Source organism: Microplitis mediator, chromosome 10, assembly GCF_029852145.1.
Source record: "Microplitis mediator isolate UGA2020A chromosome 10, iyMicMedi2.1, whole genome shotgun sequence".
Classification (NCBI taxonomy): Eukaryota; Metazoa; Arthropoda; class Insecta; order Hymenoptera; family Braconidae; genus Microplitis; species Microplitis mediator.
In genome coordinates this window covers 7,361,985-7,384,245 of record NC_079978.1, presented here as the reverse complement: position 1 = coordinate 7,384,245, position 22,261 = coordinate 7,361,985, and the positions used below count along the sequence as shown (strand labels likewise).

General features: G+C 27.5%; 3 protein-coding genes across 7 annotated transcripts; 2 read left to right on the top strand and 1 right to left on the bottom strand.

Moving 5' to 3' along the window:
- Positions 1-945: 945 nt before the first annotated feature.
- On the bottom strand, positions 946-16,915 carry LOC130676291 (cation-independent mannose-6-phosphate receptor). Of its 5 annotated transcripts, XR_008991407.1 has the most exons (12): positions 16,405-16,914; positions 15,738-15,948; positions 14,790-14,938; positions 14,124-14,407; positions 13,914-14,052; positions 13,683-13,834; positions 13,477-13,601; positions 13,167-13,408; positions 2,556-2,700; positions 2,050-2,198; positions 1,863-1,954; positions 1,217-1,474 (listed from the first exon to the last, which is right to left on the bottom strand). XR_008991407.1 is itself a non-coding variant. In XM_057482442.1 (11 exons), the coding sequence occupies exons 2-11, from the start codon at positions 15,943-15,945 to the stop codon at positions 1,035-1,037; spliced, it is 1,683 nt and encodes a 560-aa protein (XP_057338425.1). In that variant the 5' UTR covers positions 15,946-15,948; positions 16,220-16,249; the 3' UTR covers positions 946-1,034. The 5 variants fall into 5 exon arrangements, 4 of the variants coding, with proteins under 4 accessions (XP_057338425.1, XP_057338422.1, XP_057338424.1 ...); XM_057482442.1 differs by lacking the exons at positions 1,217-1,474; positions 1,863-1,954; positions 16,405-16,914 and adding exons at positions 946-1,124; positions 16,220-16,249; XM_057482439.1 differs by lacking the exons at positions 1,217-1,474; positions 1,863-1,954 and adding an exon at positions 947-1,124 and having other exon boundaries at positions 16,405-16,915.
- LOC130676290 (protein toll-like) lies at positions 5,680-13,834 on the top strand. Its single transcript, XM_057482438.1, has 4 exons — positions 5,680-5,985; positions 8,971-10,170; positions 10,704-11,016; positions 11,108-13,834. The coding sequence occupies exons 2-4, from the start codon at positions 8,981-8,983 to the stop codon at positions 12,671-12,673; spliced, it is 3,069 nt and encodes a 1,022-aa protein (XP_057338421.1). The 5' UTR covers positions 5,680-5,985; positions 8,971-8,980; the 3' UTR covers positions 12,674-13,834.
- Positions 16,916-16,972: 57 nt separating the features above from the next.
- On the top strand, positions 16,973-21,542 carry LOC130676292 (heterogeneous nuclear ribonucleoprotein H2-like). Its single transcript, XM_057482444.1, has 9 exons — positions 16,973-17,130; positions 17,401-17,682; positions 18,594-18,737; positions 19,350-19,491; positions 20,396-20,562; positions 20,644-20,882; positions 20,968-21,087; positions 21,157-21,262; positions 21,346-21,542. The coding sequence occupies exons 2-9, from the start codon at positions 17,424-17,426 to the stop codon at positions 21,435-21,437; spliced, it is 1,269 nt and encodes a 422-aa protein (XP_057338427.1). The 5' UTR covers positions 16,973-17,130; positions 17,401-17,423; the 3' UTR covers positions 21,438-21,542.
- Positions 21,543-22,261: the final 719 nt, after the last annotated feature.

Genomic DNA, 22,261 nt, shown 5'->3' with positions numbered 1-22,261 from the left:
ATTAATGCGAGTTTTTATTGTTATATTATTAAATAAACAACCATTTAAATATGTAAATACCAGTAATACTGTTGATGAAATATCCAATAATGTATTGATAAACTGATTGTAAAGATATCGTAATTCATCAACAGATGTTCGTCATCATCAAGAAAATAATTTAAAAAATTAAAGATTAAAATTTCATAAATTTATTTCATAGAATATGCACCGAAAAAAAAGAGTTACTGGCACTAGAAAAAATTTTGTAGCACAAGAAATTTTTTGTTTTCAATTCGTAAAGCAAAAAATTTTTTTTTGGGCAAGTAAAAATTTTTTATGCCAAGAAATATTTTTTTTTTTTAGGTTTTATGACGACAATTAAAGATTTAGTTCATTTTTAAATTATATAATTAGGTTCTAATCTAATAAAACTACTAAAAAAACTACCTATAGAACTTTTTTCACATATTGTTAAATTCATAACAAAATGATCTGGTCTGATCAAGTTTACTTTCCATATTAAACCAGACATATACTGTAAAAAATTTTCGAAGTAAGCGCAAATTAAATCCAGAGTGAATGCGGAGCGGATGACTGTTTATTTATTTAATCTCCTCGGAGTGAAATTTACTCCGAAGGGGAGTTTATTCTAATATTAAAACTCCGAATCGGAGTAAATGCGGATAGAAATAAAATCCAGGCCACTCCACTCAAAAAGCAAACTCCCTATTTCCTCGATATGTGAAGTGTTTTTTTTTTAAAACTCTAAATGGCAGAGTGAATTCTGATTGAAATAAAATCCGTAATCACTCCGAATTCACTCCCGATTTTCTACAGTGTAATTTTATCTAGTCAGACCTCATTATTTGTTCATGGTTTGTATTGATAGATCAGTAACTATACTTCCTTGATGTTTATTTATTTATTTTTTTAGATTTTTATATCAATAGTCTAATAAATTTTTAATTAAATAATTTGCAGTAAAATATTAAAGACAATTTATTTTTGATATCATACAAATTACTGTAAATTTTTTTTATGTACACAATTATTTATAATCTCAATAAATCATCATCACTATCTGATTGACACATTGTATCTGGACCATCCAGTAATGCATCTGCTTCAGAGCTTGTACTTATCTAAAATTTTAATTTTATTAGGAAGACAATTAATTTTACGCTGAAAAAGTGTATTAAAAAAATTCTTATTTATTTATAATCAGAGCACAACTAAAATCAACACAATGTTAAATATATGATAAAAATATTGCGAATGTGCGTAATAATACATATGAAAATAATATCAGTAATAATATAAGCTGTCATGTTTACTGAGAAGCATTAAAACTATTTGGATTAATTGATAAAATAATAGAAATCTTTATATTAAAAAAAATTAAAAGTGCGCCTAATAATACTGGATAAGTTGTTCATAAAGTATGAATTCAAACTTAAAAGATCTTCAAATTGGTTGATTTAATCAGTCGTTTCTGAAATTAGATAACAAAAAAATAATAACGAAAAATAAAAAAAAAATTGAGATGCGTTTCGAAGAACTCTAGTATCAGTACTGCGCATGATAATAAATTTAAAAAAATTTTAATTTTAGTAGATTTGAAAGTAAATAAAAATATACAAAAAAGTATCAAAATAATAGATTAGAGACTCTAGTAAAAATATGTCTGCCAAACTACTAAAATAGATCTTTGGATGATCGGAATGTCGCAGACTTGAGACAATTTATAAATTTTAAATTTGCGAAAAAGTTTGAAAAAATCGCGGGGAATCAGTTGCTTATAGCAAATTTCGAAACGTATCTTAAATATAAAAATCATAACGTGCACAGATTAAATAAAAAAATTAAATTAAAATTCTCACCTTTCGCGCAACAAAAAATCAATAAAATTGTTTTTTTTTCATTAAACGTGTGAGTTATCATTGATAATATGCAATGTGATTTTCATCTAAACCTTACAAAAGCAGTATGGGATAAAAAAAATTGTACATATAAAATCATATCGGTGTGCACATTACATAGACGAACTGCATTCTAAAATACACTTACCTTTGAATACCGCATGCGTACATCTGACTTCTTTAAAAATCGGCAGCGGTAGCAAGATTTTACGCAGTCTTGTACTTTTGAATTTAAAAAACATACTGCTACAAAAATACTACTGCCGACCAATACAGAAACAATTACTATCGCTGTAACTAAAGACAAAAAAAAAAAAAGTTGTTAAAAGGTCAACTATTACTAGTTTGTTTATCGCAGGTACCATGGTAGCAAGACTTTCTGGTCAGAAAGTTGGTGTTAATTAGTTGCGATCAAGTTGACGACAACTTTTAGCTTTTGTAACTGTTGACTACAAGTTATTACCAACGTTTCCAGAAAGTCAACTTATGAAAATTGAAACTTTTGCGGCCAACTTGGGGACAGGTTGATGCAGAAGATTGTCGCCAACTTGCTGCCAACTTTGGCTATCAGGGAAGTTACTGCAGTAAGTTGTTGCTAACTTTCTGCCAGCCTGGCTATCAAGGTAAATAGTTGCTAAAAATTATGCTTTTTACCATAAGAATTCCCATCACTATGTTCATCATCAGTGGATGCCGTAATAATTTTTGACAATGAAGATGCAGATTGATCATTTTTATTGATACTTTGTTCAACAGCAGGTTCTCTTATTTGTGTTTCTCCTTCGTTAGATAATGAACTCTGAAAGATAAAAAATAAAGTTAACAATTTAATTATTTAAATTCTTGATTATTATTCTATTGTATCTCGAAAAATCAATAATAAACAGACATATATATATATAGACATAAATATATTTAGAATTAATTTATTCCAATCGCTCAATAATATTGACTCAAAAATGATCAAAACACGTCTGGAAGATTAATTGTATTCAAATTAATCTTACTACTTTTATCATTATCAATGTACATATATAGTAATCAGAGTACTCATACATGCTACCAGATGTGATACACATGTTTGAAAACACACGACTGCTAGGAAGTCACTGGTAAACTTTACACCACTTACGCCTACTATTATTGAATCGCTAATTCAATTACTTGCTATCAATTATTTATCATTCTCTGATACGGATTATTAAAATTTTTAATTTTTTTAATTATTATTTTTAGAATTAAGCAAAATAACAATTTAAATATCCATAATTATTATAATTCATTCATATCCTCAAATTTAAAAGACATTACCATCAATGTACATCTTTAGACTAAGTATTTATACTTAAGTTTAAAGCCTTCAATTTACAGATAAATGCATAGGAAAAATCTTTTAAATTTTACAAAATACCCCCAAAATACATAAATGTATATATGCATTTGAATTTAAACACATAAATATTTATGTTTGAGGAAAAAAAATTTTCTCACGACTGACCGGAACAATTCGTTTGAAAATTTAATTCTTTCTGGTATGTGCGGACGCTGTGAAAAAAATTTACAACTGTAGGCTGTTACAAAATATTCGAAAAAAAAATTTTTTTATAGACATATATGCCAGCTACAAAAAAAGAAACCTAAAAAAAAATTTTTTACGAGTATAAGTATTTTTAAAATTTATCTTTAATATTTGCTTTACGTTATCATTTTGCTCCATCTTCCCTTATTGTAATATGTATTTTTTAATATTTATTACACATGTTTAAAATATATTAATTTTGATATACTTTGTCTAATATAAAGAAATTTTCATATACATTAATTATTTTTAGCTGTCAACAAGTTTTTAAAATTTCGTAACTAAAATTATTTGCTCTTCTTGATAAAATTATAATAACTTTCAAAAAATGTTTAAACAAAAATCTTAATTTAATTCAAGGACAAAGAAAACAATTTTGATAATTAAATAGTTAAAAAATAACTGAGATATATGAACATTTTCCAGGAAAATTTTCTACAATAAAATAAATTAAATATTACTCAGAATTTACTTTAAACTAAAATTCTCTTAAAGAAATTGCAGAAAAAAATGACAAAAGAAAATTTGTTCGTCAGCATCTGGATTCCAGATTTTCATAAAATTTACTCGAAAACGGCAATATATATTCAAGGTTACAAGGGTTCTATCTTCATAATTTAATCCAGGTGTTACTAAAAGCTGAGAAAACTATAAAAATTAGTAACGCTTTCCTGTAATAGAAAACTTTACAAGACTCAAAAAATACCACATGTTTGATCAGATATAAACTGCATTGAATAAAAAATGAAGATGAGATATTTGAAATATATAAAGTTCAAATGTCACGTAAGTCATAAGTTTCTTGTCTTAATCTGACAGATAATGACGAGGAAATGTGGATAAATCGCCACCGGTTTATAGTAATATAGAACTGATGGTTATAAGCCCAGACATGCACGTGTCTAGCGTCAGACGATATTGAAGACAAATTTAAACAGACAAATTATAAGGGTCTCTAGTGATCCTTAGGAAAAATCGACTGATATTTAAAGACGCCTGACAGGAAGTACAATCTTATCTAAAGCAATCTTTTTAAATCCCACGTTCTTAAATACATACAGCGTACATCCATATATATTTTTTCGTTTACTTTTCGTAAATCTCTGGAGAGCTCTTACTTAAATATAACATAAGAACTAGAGTATTTTTACATCCTCAACTATCGTGTTTTTTCATTTGAACATGTCTTTTACTTCCTGTAATGCTGTCTATAAAAAGATTTCCATCGCTCATTATATTAGTATATAATTGTATGTAGAGAATTGAAATGATTTATTGCAAAATATAAATATTGTTTTTTTTTTTTTTTAATAAACATTGCAAACACTTTCAAGAGAAAACACACCAAGGCCATTAATTTATCATTAATCAGTACGAATAACAATCAATAAGATATAATTAATAAAACTACGCATCATTATTTGTGGGTCCAAATTATTGAAGATCCAATAAAATTATTGAATGTTAACACACTTGGAATTTGACAATCCAACATTCCCGGATTACCATTTAATTATCTATTAAAAAATAAAAATTGAATCGATCTTCAAAGTACTAGTGGATTAAAAATAATCAATTCTTAAAATAGTGCTTATAAATCTTTCGCATAATTGATAAAAAAAATATTTCTAAATAATTTATTTTACATTATAAAAAAATCAATATTTTACTCTGTAATGAAACAATTTAATTTTTAACTTTTGAATATAAGTGTGAGTTAGCTAACAATTATCAATTTTAAAAATTTCTGAATAAATAAATAAAACTTAAGTATAATAAAAATTAAAAAATGCGAATTTAGAAAACAACACTACACACATTTTTCTCAATTCTATTATTTATTTATTTGAAATTTATAAATTATCTCATATCTGCAACATTCCCACTCGTTTTTAAATTAGAGATATATTTTAAAAAACAATATATTTTTATATGAAAAACAATATTATTTTTAATTCTTTATGTTATTGACCTCATAAAGTATTAATTACATTGGAATTTTTTCCATTAAAGTCAAGGCTTTAAATAACAAAAATTAATTAGTTAACATTTTAAAATTTAACACAATGGTACAGTACAGTTCAAGCCGGTTGAAGATGTTCCCTCTCCACTAATATAAATCTGTAAATCGTGGGAGGGGTGACGACACTACAGTCAGTTCATTAGGCTTTGGGTTTACTTGTTAACATTATACTTTATACTTTCATTTCAGTTTACGTCGAGCCTCTGAGAACGTTGTGTGGAGTGCATTGCAGTTCATATTGTTTATTATTATATTTACAAACTGTATATGTAATAACTTTCTCTTTTGCATGGTGCATATTACTGTTTTTTTTACAACAATAATTGTTGTTTTTTTTACTCGACTTTACTTGAAATTCAAATTTGAATTAAGTGTTGAGTGAAACTAGTGAGGAAAAATTAACAAACATTTAAAAAGAGGATTTTTGAAAAAAAAGGACAAGCGTTTAATTAAAATAATTAAATAAAATTATTTTCAAACGAGTAAGTTAAATTTTTAACCCACAATTTTGTTATAATAAAAATTTACTTTAAAAATTGATAGATATATTAATTGATGGCCTTATCATGTTCTAATATTCTTTGTTCTATTTGTAATTGATGTTTTTAAAAAATTATCAGTAAGTTAGTTAGCAGTTATCACATTCTTTAGTCTAAAAAACAACTAAAATAAAAAACAATAAAAATACCACTAAGTATGCCTTGTAAGTAATCACTGTATGTTTTTACAACGTGTTTAAAAACGGGAAATATATTTTTCTCAGCAGTATCACTAACCATGACGTCATCTCAAAAGTATTGAAACATATAACGTGAATTCTATATTAATTGCTTATAAATAATAATATTAATAATTTTTTTTTTTTTATCAATAAATTATATATTTATTTTGTCGATACACGCTCTCGTGTTTACTGTTCAGAGAAACCTAGATAATTTTCAAGTAATATTAAATATTTAATGACTACAAATGTTTGATGATAAGGTGGTGACACTCAATTAACTGTTTTCACTGTAAACAATTAAATTTGGAAAACAAACTTGACTTATGATCCTGAAGTTAGCAATGTACTTGAAGATCAGAACGTTTTTCGCACAACGAAAATGAAAAATATTTATGTAATTTTACTGCTTAAGGGCTAGTTCTTGAGATTGAAGGTGGCCTAAAACTTTCGGCTGACATATCAGCATCTATATGCGAAATACTTCGGAAATTTAGTTATCCAGTAGATTTTTTACTTTCAAATTTTTTTTTTCATCGCGTGAAAAACGTTCCGATCTTCAGGTACATAGTTAGCAGACAATTAACAATTTTTGAATTTTGTTTTCAACAGATCAATTACAAAAAAAAAAAAGCTAACAATGTGCACATGTAGAAAATTTGAAAAACTACAAGTGCAATTTTTTTAAATATTTTTTTTTCTAATTTATCGTTTTGAAAATAATAAAAAAATTATTAGACGTCGGCTAACTTCAGAATCAATGACACCCAATATAGATTATAAAACTGATATTTATTGACGATTAAATGAAACTTAACTTCACTATTAAGTATAATGTGTATTAAATTAATGTCAAGAATATGCGCATGTACTGTCCAAAATTTAAATTATCAGAACACGTGACGTCAAAAAAATAAAAGAATAAACATAAATATATATACTTTTTTTATCTCTTGGATGAGCCATCCAAATTGTCTATCTCGTCGTCATTTACTCGGCTAATTGATAACCCGGCGAAGCTGTGAAAAATAATACGTGAATCTCGTAATATTTATTAATTTTCCAGTGTAATTTTCTAAGAATCGTGATCAGTAAAAATAAACAATAATAATTAAATAGTTAATTTATTACAATTATGAATTGTTATATAATAAAAATATGTCAATTATACTGTAAATAAAATAATAAAATAATATCAAGTCATTGTCAATAAATGCTCATAATAATTATGAGATTAATAAAATTAGAGTAGATCAATCTAGTCTTCTTCTATTATATCTTTGAAAGATTATGTTTTTTTAATAACAATCTGATAGTAATCAGTTAATTTTATAGATTTATCATTTATCGATTTTTGAATGAAAATAAATTCCGTGATTGTGTTGTTGTAGTAATAAATAAATAAAAAATAGATTTTTTTAAATTATTACAAGTTGAAAATTTTAATAAAATTAAAAATTAATAATTAAATATATTTTTTATAAGTTAATCAGAGGATGTTTACAATCATTGGCTATAGTTTATATACCGACTGACTATATCATTAAAAGAGAGGCAGTCTGGTGAGATCGACGTCCTTGACTTGAGTTGTAAATGTATTTTACGTGTGGAAAAATGAACACATAGTTTACGTGGATAATACATATGCATATTCTTTTATGTACGTGGTATTCATTGAAAATTTAAAGGTTTACAGTTAAATTCTACAGTATTTAGTGCGTAAGGCTAAATTTACAAATTAAATGTTGTAAGTCTTGGCTAAAATTTAAATTTTTAGGCATCTTTTCATACGTTGCTGTTAAGAATTTAAATTTTAAACAATACAGACAATAAATAATATTTGTGTAAGGCCCCAATTTTATATACCGGTAACAGACGTACCGAGTTGACAATGGTACGCCTTCAGGGAATCCCAAGAGGGGCAGCGTAGTTGGATTTTCTCAATTACTCGTTTATACCTGCTGCAAATTACCCGCTATACCTGACTATTTATTACTAAATAATCACTTAACATGCAGATATATTACAAGACAGACGCAAACTTGTTCCTTATGCAAAAGAAATCTTATTTTATATTAGTAAAAATATCATTTCTTGTTCACGTTTTTTTTTCATTTAGATCGCGAACGGAAACGAGATATAGTTATTGTGGTGTTGTTAAATATAAAAGAAGTCTGTATCCGGATCTTAATCAACTTAACGCCAAATACAGGATGTGATAAACAAAGAAAATTGTCATGGATTTATAAACTTTGAACCCAATGCATAAAACCTATTTAGTAAATTTTTCGGTTTGAATAAATTAGACCCGCATACTTTGAGGGTTTTCTAGAATAACATCCTTTTGGATTGTTATATTTTAGGAGTAGGAATTTAGTTAAGATAACAATCATACTTAAGTCCCAACATATTTTTTTGTGTACTTAAAATATCTTGTGTATTTTCCATCCTTAATATTTTCAGAGCCTCTAAGACCGGATCCGACACGTGGGTTAAAAATTATAATAATAAATGTAAATTTTTTTCTAAATATCCAGTCAGAATGAACTTTCTCAAAGTCAAAACCCGGCTATATTGTTTTTGTGTCTTTAGATATGATAATTTTGCGTATTTCATTAAAATCTTTAGAATTATATCCGGGATAAAATTTATGCATACAAGATGCGATTATTTTTTATTGTATTTCCATATTAAAACGTCTTTATTTTTATTTAAATTTAACTAATATATGTAATATTATTTTCAGAATTTCAAAAATGAATTGGATTAATTGGTGTATGGTGTTAAGTGCCATTGCATTATCCTGGGCTGCCCCGGAATGTCCTGAAGGCAACTTCTGTCGAGGATGTGAAACTGCTCCGTCTGGAGATTATGAAATAAATTGTGGGATAGAAGAAATGTCGAAGTTTAGTGTAAATTATCGGCCAAACAAACACCTGTATATTATATGTCAGGGTCCACAAAATTGGACTTATTTTGATCTTGGTGCAGTAAAAAAAGTTAACTCCGTGAAGTCGGTTACTTTTAAAAAATGTACGTTTTCTGATCAAGTTAATCTTGGAACAATTGTGGAAAATGTCTTTAATGATACTGTTGAAGAATTGTACTTCAGAAGATGTAAAAACTTAACATCAGTATTGACTCGAGAGAGCTTGAAAGGTTTTAAAAAACTCAACCGTCTTACACTAGAAGATAATGAATTATCAAATTTAACTACTGATCCTTTCAAAGATCTTCCTAATCTTGCAGTTATGGATTTTCGTGACAATGCTATAAATGAGTTACCTCCGAACTTTCTAAATGTTCCAAGTCTTAAAGTTATTGAACTCAGTTATAATAATTTAAAAGTTATTAAACGATCAACATTTTCCAATCTTGATCATCTTAGTTTTTTGAATTTATGGAGCAATGAAATTTCTAAAATCGAACCACATTCATTTGATGAAATTCAATCGCTTGAATCAATTAATTTACATAACAACAAATTAACTGCAATACCACCGGGTACTTTTTCGAGATTATCTAAACTTAAAACGATTAATTTATCGCACAATAATTTTACCGCTGATTCATTACCGGCGGATATGTTTAGTTACAACGATATGCTTGTCAACATATCAATGTTTGAAAACAGAAGAAATATCACAACTTTGCCAAGTGGATTTTTCGGTAATCTAACCAGCTTACAAAAAATAAATATACGATCAATTGGATTGAATAATTTACCTGAAGATTTGATCTGGGGATCAAAAAATCTAATAACTTTTGATTTAAGAAAAAATTATATTTCCACAATACCAAAAAATTTTTTTAGAGATTCTCAAAATTTAATATCTCTAGATATAAGCTACAATAAACTTCAGAATCTATCTGATGATGTTTTTTCATCATTGTCACACCTTAAGTCGTTGGATTTATCTACAAATTATATAACATTCCTTTCTGAGTAAGTAGAATTAAATAAATTTATAAATCATCTCTATCAAAAAAATCCTTTTGGGATTGCATGGGAACCCATAGGAATTCGTATAGAAAATTATGGATTCATGTTAAAATCTATAGGAATTAATATAAGAGTGTATAGATTTATATAAGAACTCATGTAGGAAACCATGGGTACCTGGATTCCTGTATGGAAATCCTGTGTATCTGGATCCCCATATGGGAACTTGGATGTATGGATTTCTTTGTGGGAAATTCATATAGGAATCTGGGTTTCTATTTAAATAATTTCTATCGAGTTCAGGGTATCCGGATTTTTATTTCTATTGTCTATTGACACGGTGTATAAATAAAAGAACAGATTAATATTCCTATAGGAAACCATATGAGAATCTATCCGAAAACGCCACCCGGGAACCCATATAGGAATCTAGGCTGGATTCCCATATGGATTTTTTTGATGGGGATGTCCCATTAATATTCTTAATATTTGAATCAAAATGTAATAATAAATTATTTTTATTTTTTTGTTATTAGGAACCTCTTGAATGGCTTATCATCGCTCGAAACTTTGAATTTAGCGCACAATAATATGATAGATATTCACTTCAAAGCATTTCATAGTTTGACAAGTCTTCGTGTTGCACAATTTTCTAACAATAAATTAAGTTTATCAACTGTAAAATTTGTTGACATGTTTGGCGTTGAGTCACCATTCCATCATTGCATACAAACTCTAGAAGAATTGTATTTAGACCATAATAAGATCGAAGGTATATTTAATGACTGGATAATGGCGCCCCATCTCAAAAAATTGAATCTATCTCACAATGAGATATCTGTTTTACATGTAAGTTTAATTTTATATTTTACAAAATTAATAACTAGAGCTGTAATTAATAATTCATTTAAATTAATAATTTTTAACGTTATAATTTCAGGCAACACAACTTGGATTTACGTATAAAAAAGCTCATGTAGATTTAACGTATAACAAGATCAAAAATATTTTCATGTATAAAAATATATTTGAATCTATTCCGGAACTTTATCCTCGTGAAGTAATAATAGAGATAGAAAACAATCCGATAAATTGCGATTGTAAAATTTACGATTTCCTTCAATATTTAGAAGGACAGATGCCTAATGCGCTAAATAAATTTGAATTGAAGGCTAAAAATTTAAAATGCAACGAGCCAGCGGAATTAAAAGATTATTTAATTAAAGATTTACCGTCAAAATCGTTGAGTTGTAAATTTTATGATTCTCAAATGAGCAACAATAAATCTTGTCCGAGTATGTGTGATTGTCGATTCAGACCATCGAATAAAGCTTTCGTGGTCGATTGTTCGTACCGAAAACTAACAGAAGCACCGGAAATTTTTTACAATCCAGCTCATCATGTTGAAATGAATTTAGCCGGCAACCGTTTACGAGAATTCCCTTCACTAAAAAAACCAGGATACAGCAACATAACAATTTTATATCTCAACGACAACAATATTAGCAGCATTGCAGCTGATAATTTATCAGATACTATAGAGGAATTATATTTAGAAGATAACAATCTGTCTCGGTTAGACGGTAAAGTTTGGGAAACGCTAAAAAATTCAACGAAACTTAGGAAACTTAAATTGCAAGACAACGAATGGGAATGTAATTGTGAAAATCGTGATTTCTTTTATTTCATTCAAGAAAAACGAGTAAAGCTTCCCGAATTGCAACAAGTCGTTTGTAGTGGAACCGAAACACCGATATTTTCAATGACCGTAGATGAATTTTGTCCATTTGATTTGTATTGGATAGTTGGTATTTGTGTTGGGATTGCTGTTTTGGGAATTCTCATTGGTGGATTGTCAGCATGGTACTATCGTTATCAACATGAGATAAAAGTGTGGCTTTACGCCCATCAGTGGTGTCTCTGGGTTGTTACTGAAGCTGAACTGGACAAAGATAAAACCTACGATGCGTTTATTAGTTTTTCACATAAAGATGAAGACTTTATTGTAAATGAATTAGTTCAAAAACTTGAACAGGGACCAAAAGCATTCAAACTCTGCGTACATTATCGAGACTGGCTGGCAGGTGAATGGATTCCTCAACAAATTGCGCGATCGGTTGATGAATCACGGCGAACAATTGTTGTTCTCTCACCTAATTTCTTAGAAAGTGTATGGGGTAAAATGGAGTTCCGTGCAGCGCATAATCAAGCACTCAGTGATGGCCGAGCTAGAGTTATCGTTATTCTTTATGGCGATATCCAGCCATCTGATATCACTGATCCTGAATTAAAAGCTTATCTCAATATGAATACTTATGTCCAGTGGGGAGATCCATGGTTCTGGGACAAATTGAGATACGCTCTTCCTCATTCCAAAGATATTATTAAAAAAAATAAGACTGTATTTGAAACTCATCAACCAACTATTCAAGTAATTAGTGATAAAAATGAGTTGATAAAAGAATCACCGCCTCAGAGTTTAGACAAAACTATTACAGATGTTTAGATATTAAGATAAAATAATAAATTACATTTATAGATTAAGTCTAGTCAAGAAGATTCAAAATCAAACCAATCAAGTTCTGATGACTAGTTATAAACATCTTCATTTTTTAAATTCAAAAAAAAAACTTTTTAAATTTTAATCTGTAAATATTAATTTTTTCTACCATTTAAACTTTAGCTGTAATCATTTTCGCTTAGACAACTTAGTTAATAATTATTTTAAGCTCATTAATATATAATAAAATTTCATGTCATTGATGTCATATGTAAAATAAATAACATTTTTCATATTTATTTTATGAATTCGTTTTAAGAGTTATCGATTTTTTATACGATTGTAATTGTATTTTTTTTTTAATATACCATTAATGATAATTTTATAATTATCTCCTGATATTAAGTTATTGTTCTGCCATATGTTTTTAGTTTAAAAATATTTTTTTTTAGTTTTATGGACGATAATAAAATAATGTAATAATAATTAATTGTCATACCTTTTTTTCACAAGCCAATGATGTATTCCACTGAATTTTTAAATGACAAATTTTTTCTTCCACTATCACAGGCATACTGTCAGATCCTTCTGGTGAACACCGAAATGCAATTATAGTGAAACGACTTCTGTTTCCTTGACATGAAGAACCGTCCGTATAATTTAAATATAGGCCTCCAGGTGCAGAAATTAATTTTGAATTTGCTTTTCCTCCAACTATACGATTATGCGCTGAGCAAACGCCTAAAAAGTAATTTTATTTTTATAAACACAAGGAGAAAAAAAAATTACAATCTCATTGTTAAATTTACCTGCAGAGTCATCATTTCCTTGTTTACAAAAATTTGTCAGCAAAGGACCACAAACACTAAATTTATATTCATCACTATCAGATTTAACAATGTAATCTTCACCTTTCAATGAATCTAAATTATACCTGTATATTAAAAAATATATATAAAGTTTTTAATTAAAAAAAAAATAAAAATTTTAATAACAAATATAATTGAAGCAGTACTCGTAATTAGTGATTGGATTTATAGATTTACACGAGGCCGATGTCTTTCGTTTGTACTCTTCAACTTTTTTATTGTCACAGGCAGCAATTGTTTTCCATATAATATTATAATGACAATCATCTGTCAATTGTCCAAGTGCTGGTTGAGTTTCCTGTAGAAAATAAATTTTAGAACGTAAATTTAAATATATTAATAATAATAATAATAATAATAATAGCTGAATAATTTACGTAAGCTTTGAAATCACAAACAAAAGAAATTGTTGTTTCACTGTGTGTCGATTGTGAACACAGCGCACCAGTACGGTACGTCATGGTAAGACTACCATTTACAATTTCTGGTGATGCTACATCTCCAATACTTGTATAACTAAAATAATATAATTGTAGGCACGAAATAAAAATTTATAATTATAATTATAAATAAATTTAAAAACGTACGTTATTGAATTTGTACTATTTCTCAAACATACTGCCGAGTTTAATGGACAAACAACTCCATTTCCAAAAACTACTGGATGGCAGATATTTAAAATTATTGAAGATTTTTCATTTATAGGAATAATATAATTGTCTGATGTTTTTTTTAAGCTGCCTAGATCATAAGAATTCTTTGTATTGGTATCAGTAACTTTGCATTCAACTGAATGCATAGAAGTTTCAAAATTGTAACCACAGGCTGCTTTCGTTTTCCATTCAGCGTAAAAGTTGCAGTGCTTCTGACCCTAAAGTTAAAAATTTATTTTTTTTTGTGTTAAAATAATTTACGAAATTTATTTATTTTAAGATTTGAAAGGATTTAAGTCATACAGCTTATCGAGGTAAAAATATATATTAGTAATAAAAATACATATTTGTATAAAGCGATACCAGATAAATTCCAAGTAAAAGTGTTATTTGTGTTGTATTTACCCCGAATCAATATGCGCATACGTGCGCACTTTAAAAACCGCGTAAACATAGTATTTATGTATATATTTACTGTGTTTCTACAATATACTGCCGTGATAAGCACAGAAGCGGTAACTTGCTATGGTATTCTATAGAAGTTACCGCTTTTGTGCTTAGCATGGCAGTATATTCAAAATCATGAGGGATTTTACTTACATAAGGAAAAAGTTGAGGATATGAATTTTCAGCTTGAAAATCACATATCATTACCACATTGAAAGTATAATAAACTTTATCACCGCAGGCTTCTCCTATATAATTAAAAGAGATTCTTCCGTCTTCATGTTTAACATCAGGTACTCGTCCTGCAAATAAATAATTTGTTTTATTAATTATAAACTCTTTTTTTTTTATTATCTATCGATTCGGTTTATTAAAACCAATTAAAAGATTTAAATCCTCAATTTAAAAATACAGTAACAAACACCACTTGGCAGCCAAAATGAAAAGTAAATTTTAAAAAAATTTTAAATCTCCACGAAATCAGTAAAAAGTAACTTTGAATAAAAATTAAAAAATCGAAATTAATTTTTTATCGGTTCTAATTTACTTTACATAAAATGAAGCTGTTTTTTCTTTTAAAAATTAAAAAAAAAAGAAGTCGTAAACATAAAATTTTTCATTATTTTGAAAATTAATTTGTCAGCCAATTGACGGATTGTACACATCTTCGAAATTAAATAAAAAACAAAAAAAATCTGAAAAACGATTGACCCTGTGGGCCAACTTCCAAATTTCCTGCTATTTTCGAGCTCGGAGAACTTTTTTTTTTTTTACTTTTATTTTTTATGTAGCTTGTAAACTACACGAGCGATCGACTTCAAAATTTGATCAGTTCTAAGTCTAGGTAAATCTTTCCGATTGCCGCCAAGAATGTTCAAATCAGTAAATTCGTCCCAAAGGTATCGTCGGGCAAAAAAAGTTTAGACACACGCACACACACGGACGTCTAACAGAAATAGTCAGAATAGCTTTGTTGTACCGCAAAAAGTCGAAATCTGACGAAAACTCGATTTTTAAAAATCTGACCGAACCCGATAACTTCCTTTTTTTGAAAATTTACAATTTTCATTGCGTTTTCAAATTAAAAATTTGTAATCTCACCTAGTATTATTTCTTCCTTCCCACGAAGAAGACAACCTGCTACATCAACTCCATTACACTTCGTCATTAATGGTTTGCATAATTGGAATTTTATCGTTTCGTTAGTACTCTCATGATGAAGAATATAATCACGGTTTGTATCAGAAAGTTTTCTAAAGTCAAATTGTAACAAGGGCACCCCCAAGTCTATTTCACAATAGCTGCGCATTGCCTATGATAAATAATAAAAATAATCAATTAGAGACGTCGATAAATAACACTCATATGCTAAAAAAAAATATATAACAATGATAATTCTAATGAGTGTGAATGTGTAGCAGACATCAGACAAATTTGAAATTATTAACAAATAGAGTAAATAATTAATAAAATAAAATTTTTTAAAAATGCGCGTTCAAAAAATTTTAAAATTAATAAATGCATTTTTTATAAATATTATTTTTTAAATTAACTGCTCTATATATTTATAATTTTAAATTTGCCTGATGTCTGCTACATCCACACTCATTAATACAAAATAAATTTTAAAAATATATTTATGATTCATATCTACAAGTATCGATACTGCTGCATAATAAAAATAAAAAAAAAAGCCATAAAAATATTCGATAACACAGTTCTCAGTAAAACACCTCAGCATATATTCATATGTATATATCAAGATTACCTCTTTACAAATCCCAATGTTACATTCGCTAACTAATAATATAATTATTATTAACCGACACATTATTTATAATTATCTATATTTTTTTGTCATAAATAAATAATTAAGTGTTTTTATATTCCACATAACCATGTGAACCAGTTAAAATTTTAATACATATAAGAATGTAATTGCGCTGTATGCAATATGCACTCACTGCATACCGAAACGTAATAAAATATCAGGGAACACCAAGTTAAATTGAATTAATAAACGACATTTAATTCCTTGACTTCGCGATTTCACTTTAAATTAATTATAACAATTAACACTACTGTAATTATTTATACAGTTTAATACATGAAAATTTATAATAATGTAATATAAAATAATAATAACAAGTGACGACTATTTATGAATCACGTATGTATGTTTTGTTTCAATAATCGATACTAGAGTGGAGTTTCGCGCGCAAACGCCCGCCATTTATTTTTAAAAATGTTTCATCTCATCATATCCGGCTTGAAGTCAAAAAGAGTTAAGAAGTGAGCAAACTATACCTATACATATACTCACGTTATATATTTCCGTTTTTACACGAATATCATCAGAGTATCAGCTGCCATTTTGTAGATTAGCTGTAAGCAGTAACGAAAGTGTTCAGTGGTAGTCATTTATCGGTGTTATTTAATAATAAATATATATATTAACTATCTCATATTTTTTGTGTTGCTTTGTATAAAGAGGGTAAGCAGTATTAATTTTTTTAATTTTAATATTTATTTATTTTTTTTATTATTATCGAATTTCATTACTCATTTTTTAAAATTTATTTAATTGTTTGTGGGTTAGCGTCTCAGTGATGCGGCGATTCAATATTTTATTATTTATTTAGCATCAACTCCTTTCTTATATCAATATTATTTATTATCATGTATATATTTATTGAGAATTTAAATATAATTTTTTAAATTTATATAATCATAATAGTATTAATATTCATTATATATTTAACAGGGTAGGATATATAATTTAAAAAAATGTCGGATGGCAATGGAGATCATGAGGAGGAGGGTTACGTAGTCAAATTACGTGGTTTACCTTGGTCGACAACCGTCGATGAAATCCTTAAATTCTTCAGCGACTGTCGTATCTGTCATGGAAAAGCTGGTATACATATGACTATGTCACGAGAAGGACGTCCTAGTGGTGAAGCTTACATTGAAATGGAGAGTGAAGAGGATATTGAGAAGGCTTGCAAACGTGATCGTGATCATATGGGCCATCGTTATATTGAAGGTTCTTTAAATTGACAATTAGAAAAATTTTTATGAGCATTTTTTCGATACTGAAAGTAGCAAACATCAGACAGTTTTTTAATTTTTATAAGCAAGTTACTTGCACAGTTTAAAAATTTGTGTTAAATTTAACACAAATCACATGTTCTAAACGGTATATTCAATTTCTTAATGATCCTGAAGTTAGCAGACAGTTAATAATTTTCGGGCTACTCTTACAACAAATCAATAACAAAAAAACAAAAACTAAAAATATGCGCGTGTAGAAATTTTAAAAGGCTATACGTGCAATTTTTTAAAATATTTTGTTTTTATAATTTATTTGGAAAAAAATCCGAAAATTATTAGACGTTGGCTAAATTCCCTATCATATTTTTTATGAAAATAAAGTAGGCAGACATCTGTTAATTTGAAAAATTTTTAAATAATAAAATAAAATTTTTTTAACAAAAAATTAAAAAATGGACTTTTAGAAAATTCTAAAATCGGTACATACATTTTTTTTTAATTTATCAACTTAATTGTTTAATTTTTTTAAATGTAATTTAAAAATTGTCTTATGTCTGCTACATTTACACTCATAATTTTTTGTATTAATTTAACACATTATACTTGTGTTAAACAATAATACAGATTTAAAACTTGTTGAGATCAGATAACACATTCAACTTTAGTTAAATTTACACTTGATGCTGTCAAATAATTGACACTAAATATTTAACCATTAATTAATATTTAAACATAAATTTTTTCAAATATGCAACAAAAAATTTTTATGTGCAATTTTTAAAAGTTTTTTCTATAAGCATTTTATTTATTTATTTATTTATTTAAAAGAACTTAATTTTTTCAATATCTGCTACTTTCTGTTTCATGGATTCATTTATTTATTTTGTTGATTGGTTGTTTTAGTATTCAAAGCTAGACGAAGTGAAATGGAGTGGGTTGTCAAAAGAAGTGGTTTGAATCTTGAAAATGCCATGGACGATGGCTGTGTAAGATTGCGAGGATTGCCTTTTGGTTGTTCAAAAGAAGAAATCGCTCAATTTTTCTCAGGTATGAAGAAGACTAACAATATTTTTTTAATTACTTTATTTATATACTGTTTTTTAAACCCATTAAAAAATTTACCTGTTTGAAAAATCATTACTATTTTAAAAATTAAAATTTCAAATTCACTATACTTGTACAGATAATTTTTTTAAATCTATTTTGTTATTTTAATAATAAAAATATATTTCTCGTTAAAGTAATTGAGAAATTAAATGATAAATTTTTCTAATTGTTGTTAGTGTCTATTGTAAACAGCATGATTGCTTTTGACAATTGACTAATGCCTAAATTTAGAAGCTAAAAACAATTACAGTATCAATACGCTGGTTTTAAATGCTGTTTCTTTGTGTTGTCTATAATTGTATTATTATTATTATTATTATTTTACTTGTTTTATTTTTATATTTTTAATCTTACGTACTGATATCAAGAGGACAGCATGAGTAAAAAAAGAGAGAAAAGATTTGTGATATTGAAGGAACCCTCATCATAGAAAAAAAATATTAAATAATGATTTAAAGATAAATATTGGGTTTCCATTAATTGACATTACAATCAATATATAATGATGGGTTAATTCGCTACAATATGGTTGTTTGATTATGTGTGGGTCAGGGTTGGAGATATTGCCGAACGGAATTTTGCTACCAACAGACAGCTACACGGGCCGCAGTACTGGGGAGGCTTACGTTCAATTTGTTAACAAAGATGTCGCGGAAAGGGCTCTACAGAAACACAAGGAAAAGATAGGACACAGGTGGGGCACTGATGCTAGAATGGGTTTGGGTATTCATTTATGATTTATCAATATAATAAGTATTTTTATTCATTTTATGTATTTGTATATGGTACAGGTAGGCATACTTATTTATTTCATAAAATCGTCGGTTCTACAAACCCTTTATTTATAATATTTATTATTATCATTATCAATTATAGTTAATTATATATATTAAGAAGAACCCTCCTCCAATTACTTTTTTTTTTTTATTATAAGATAATCTATTTATATAAATATCGATCGAAAATAAAGTCTTGTGTCTGAGATGACGGAAAAAAATATATGAAAAATGAAAAGAAATAATAAAATGTAAGCAAAAGTACTGTTGGCCCGACTGAAACCTCTGGGTGGGTGCCGGGCGGGTGGTACCCCCTTACATCGTCATCAAATCCTATGGGAGGTGGGTTATAAATTATCCAAAGACTTTACTTATCTTCATGGATGGGTGGGCACTACTGAGGTAGTAACCATCAGCATTTTGATTTATTATTTTTAATGTCGCAATTGCATGTTCAACATATGCAATATATATATTAAATATGCATTTAAGTTATCAGCAATATTAAGCCAATTATTGAAAAGGAAAATTAAAAATATTGTATTATGTTGAATGTGCACTTGTTATATTTTTTCTTATTAATAGATTTGCTGTATGTAGAATTTTAAATTGTTATATAATAAAATTGTCAGTAAAATGTTTAATTGATGATTTAAATTAAAATAACATAAAAAATATTATTTGATAAATAATAAATTTAATTATCTATAATTAATATTAATAAAATTTGTTATTATATATTCCAAGATTGTACGCAATGTCTAATATTATTTTTTAGCAAGCTCATATGTACATTAATTTATGAGAATTAAATTTTAACAGGTACATTGAAATATTCCGAAGCAGTTTATCTGAGTTACGAGCAAGTTTCGGACCTAAAATGCGAGGTTCGATGGGTGGATTCAATCAACGACCTGCACCTTACGACCAGCGAGATCGATTTGGCGGAATGAACCGCTTTAATAATAACAGAAACGCTCGGAACAGAGGTAAAATTTAGTATTCATAAATTTCAATAAAGTCTTTGTGAACTTCCATTACATGTTTTTATATACAAATTTTATTTTTAGACTTTGACAATGGACCTTGGGGTAATTCAAACAACTTTGGATCACGCGGTGGTGGCGGCGGCGGTGGAGGTGGTGGTGGCGGTGGCGGTGGTGGTGCTGGTATGGGTATGAGAAATAATATGGATATGAAGGGTGGAAATTATCGTGGCAATAATGATAACTGGAGTGGAAATACTGGTATGCATTGCATCCATATGCGGGGTTTGCCTTTTAGAGCTACAGAGCAAGATATCGCAGACGTAAGATTTATTTATAGTTTCATTTTTTCATTTATAATTTTAATATTTGATAAAATATTTATTTTTTACATGTTTTTTCTTACAGTTTTTCCGACCGATTGTTCCTGTGAACATTCGAATTATCTTAGAAAATAATGGACGTGCTTCAGGCGAAGCAGATGTCGAGTTTGCGACTCATGAAGAAGCTGTTAAAGCTATGGGAAAAGTAAATAATATTTTTTGCAACATTCTATTACTCTATTCAATTGAAACTAACATAATTTTATTTGTATAGGACAAGAGTCATATGTCACATAGATATATCGAATTATTTTTGAATTCAACTAGTGGTGGATCAAGTGGCGGGATGTCGCTAAGCGGAATCGGCAATTTTTGCGGAGGTATTACTTGAATTAATTACTATAATTTTTAATAATAATTGAATCTTTAATGAAAATTACGATTGTTATTTTTCCTGTTGTAGGTTTAGGTAATAATTTTAGACCTGGTTATTCACCCAACAATCGTGGTTACAACAGTCAACTTGGTGGCGGAAATAATTATAATAATTTTTGAAGTTAAAATTACAAGTTTTTTTTTTAATCATCAATAATTTTTTAAAAGAGAAAAATTGAAATGAATTCTTTTCTTTTTTTTTTTTTTTTTTTTTTTTTACTTTTCCTGATATACAAATTAAATAATAATTATTTTTTTTTTTAATAAAATGAAAGAAAAAACCAACAATTAGAGTATCTATTTAAATTATAAAATTTGTATTGACATCCCTGGTAACTTAAGAAAATACCCTTTACTATTAATGAAAAATTTACTTTCATTTAATATAAATAGTTATAAGTAAAATATATTTCTGTAATATACCGCAATTTATATTAATGATATGCATTATATAAATTCAAAATTCAAGAAAAAAATAACAAGTAGCTATAAAATTAGTACTTAGTAATAGTAACAACAATATCAAAAAAATCTCAGGCTTGAAACGAAAAAAAAAAGAGAGAAATTTGAATTTAGTAGGTGTTTCATACATTCATTTAGTGATATAATTATTACCATTAAAAAACATTTGTATTATAATTAGACTAATTAAAATATTGCTCATTGCAATAATTTATAATTCATTGAAATTATAAACTTTAAAATTTAATTTATATTCACATTAAATCATGTAAATTTGGACGCATCTCAAGTTTTATATTTTATAGTTTATTATTAAAATATAAACAAAGTAATAGTTAATTTTTTATCAAGTGCGCTAATTACTCACTGAGTAAATTTAAAATTATATTTTATACAAAATAAAATAAACGATAAATAATTTGACAAACTAGTCCATTCATCAATTGCCGATATTTTTTCGTCAATAGCATTTGAATTTATAT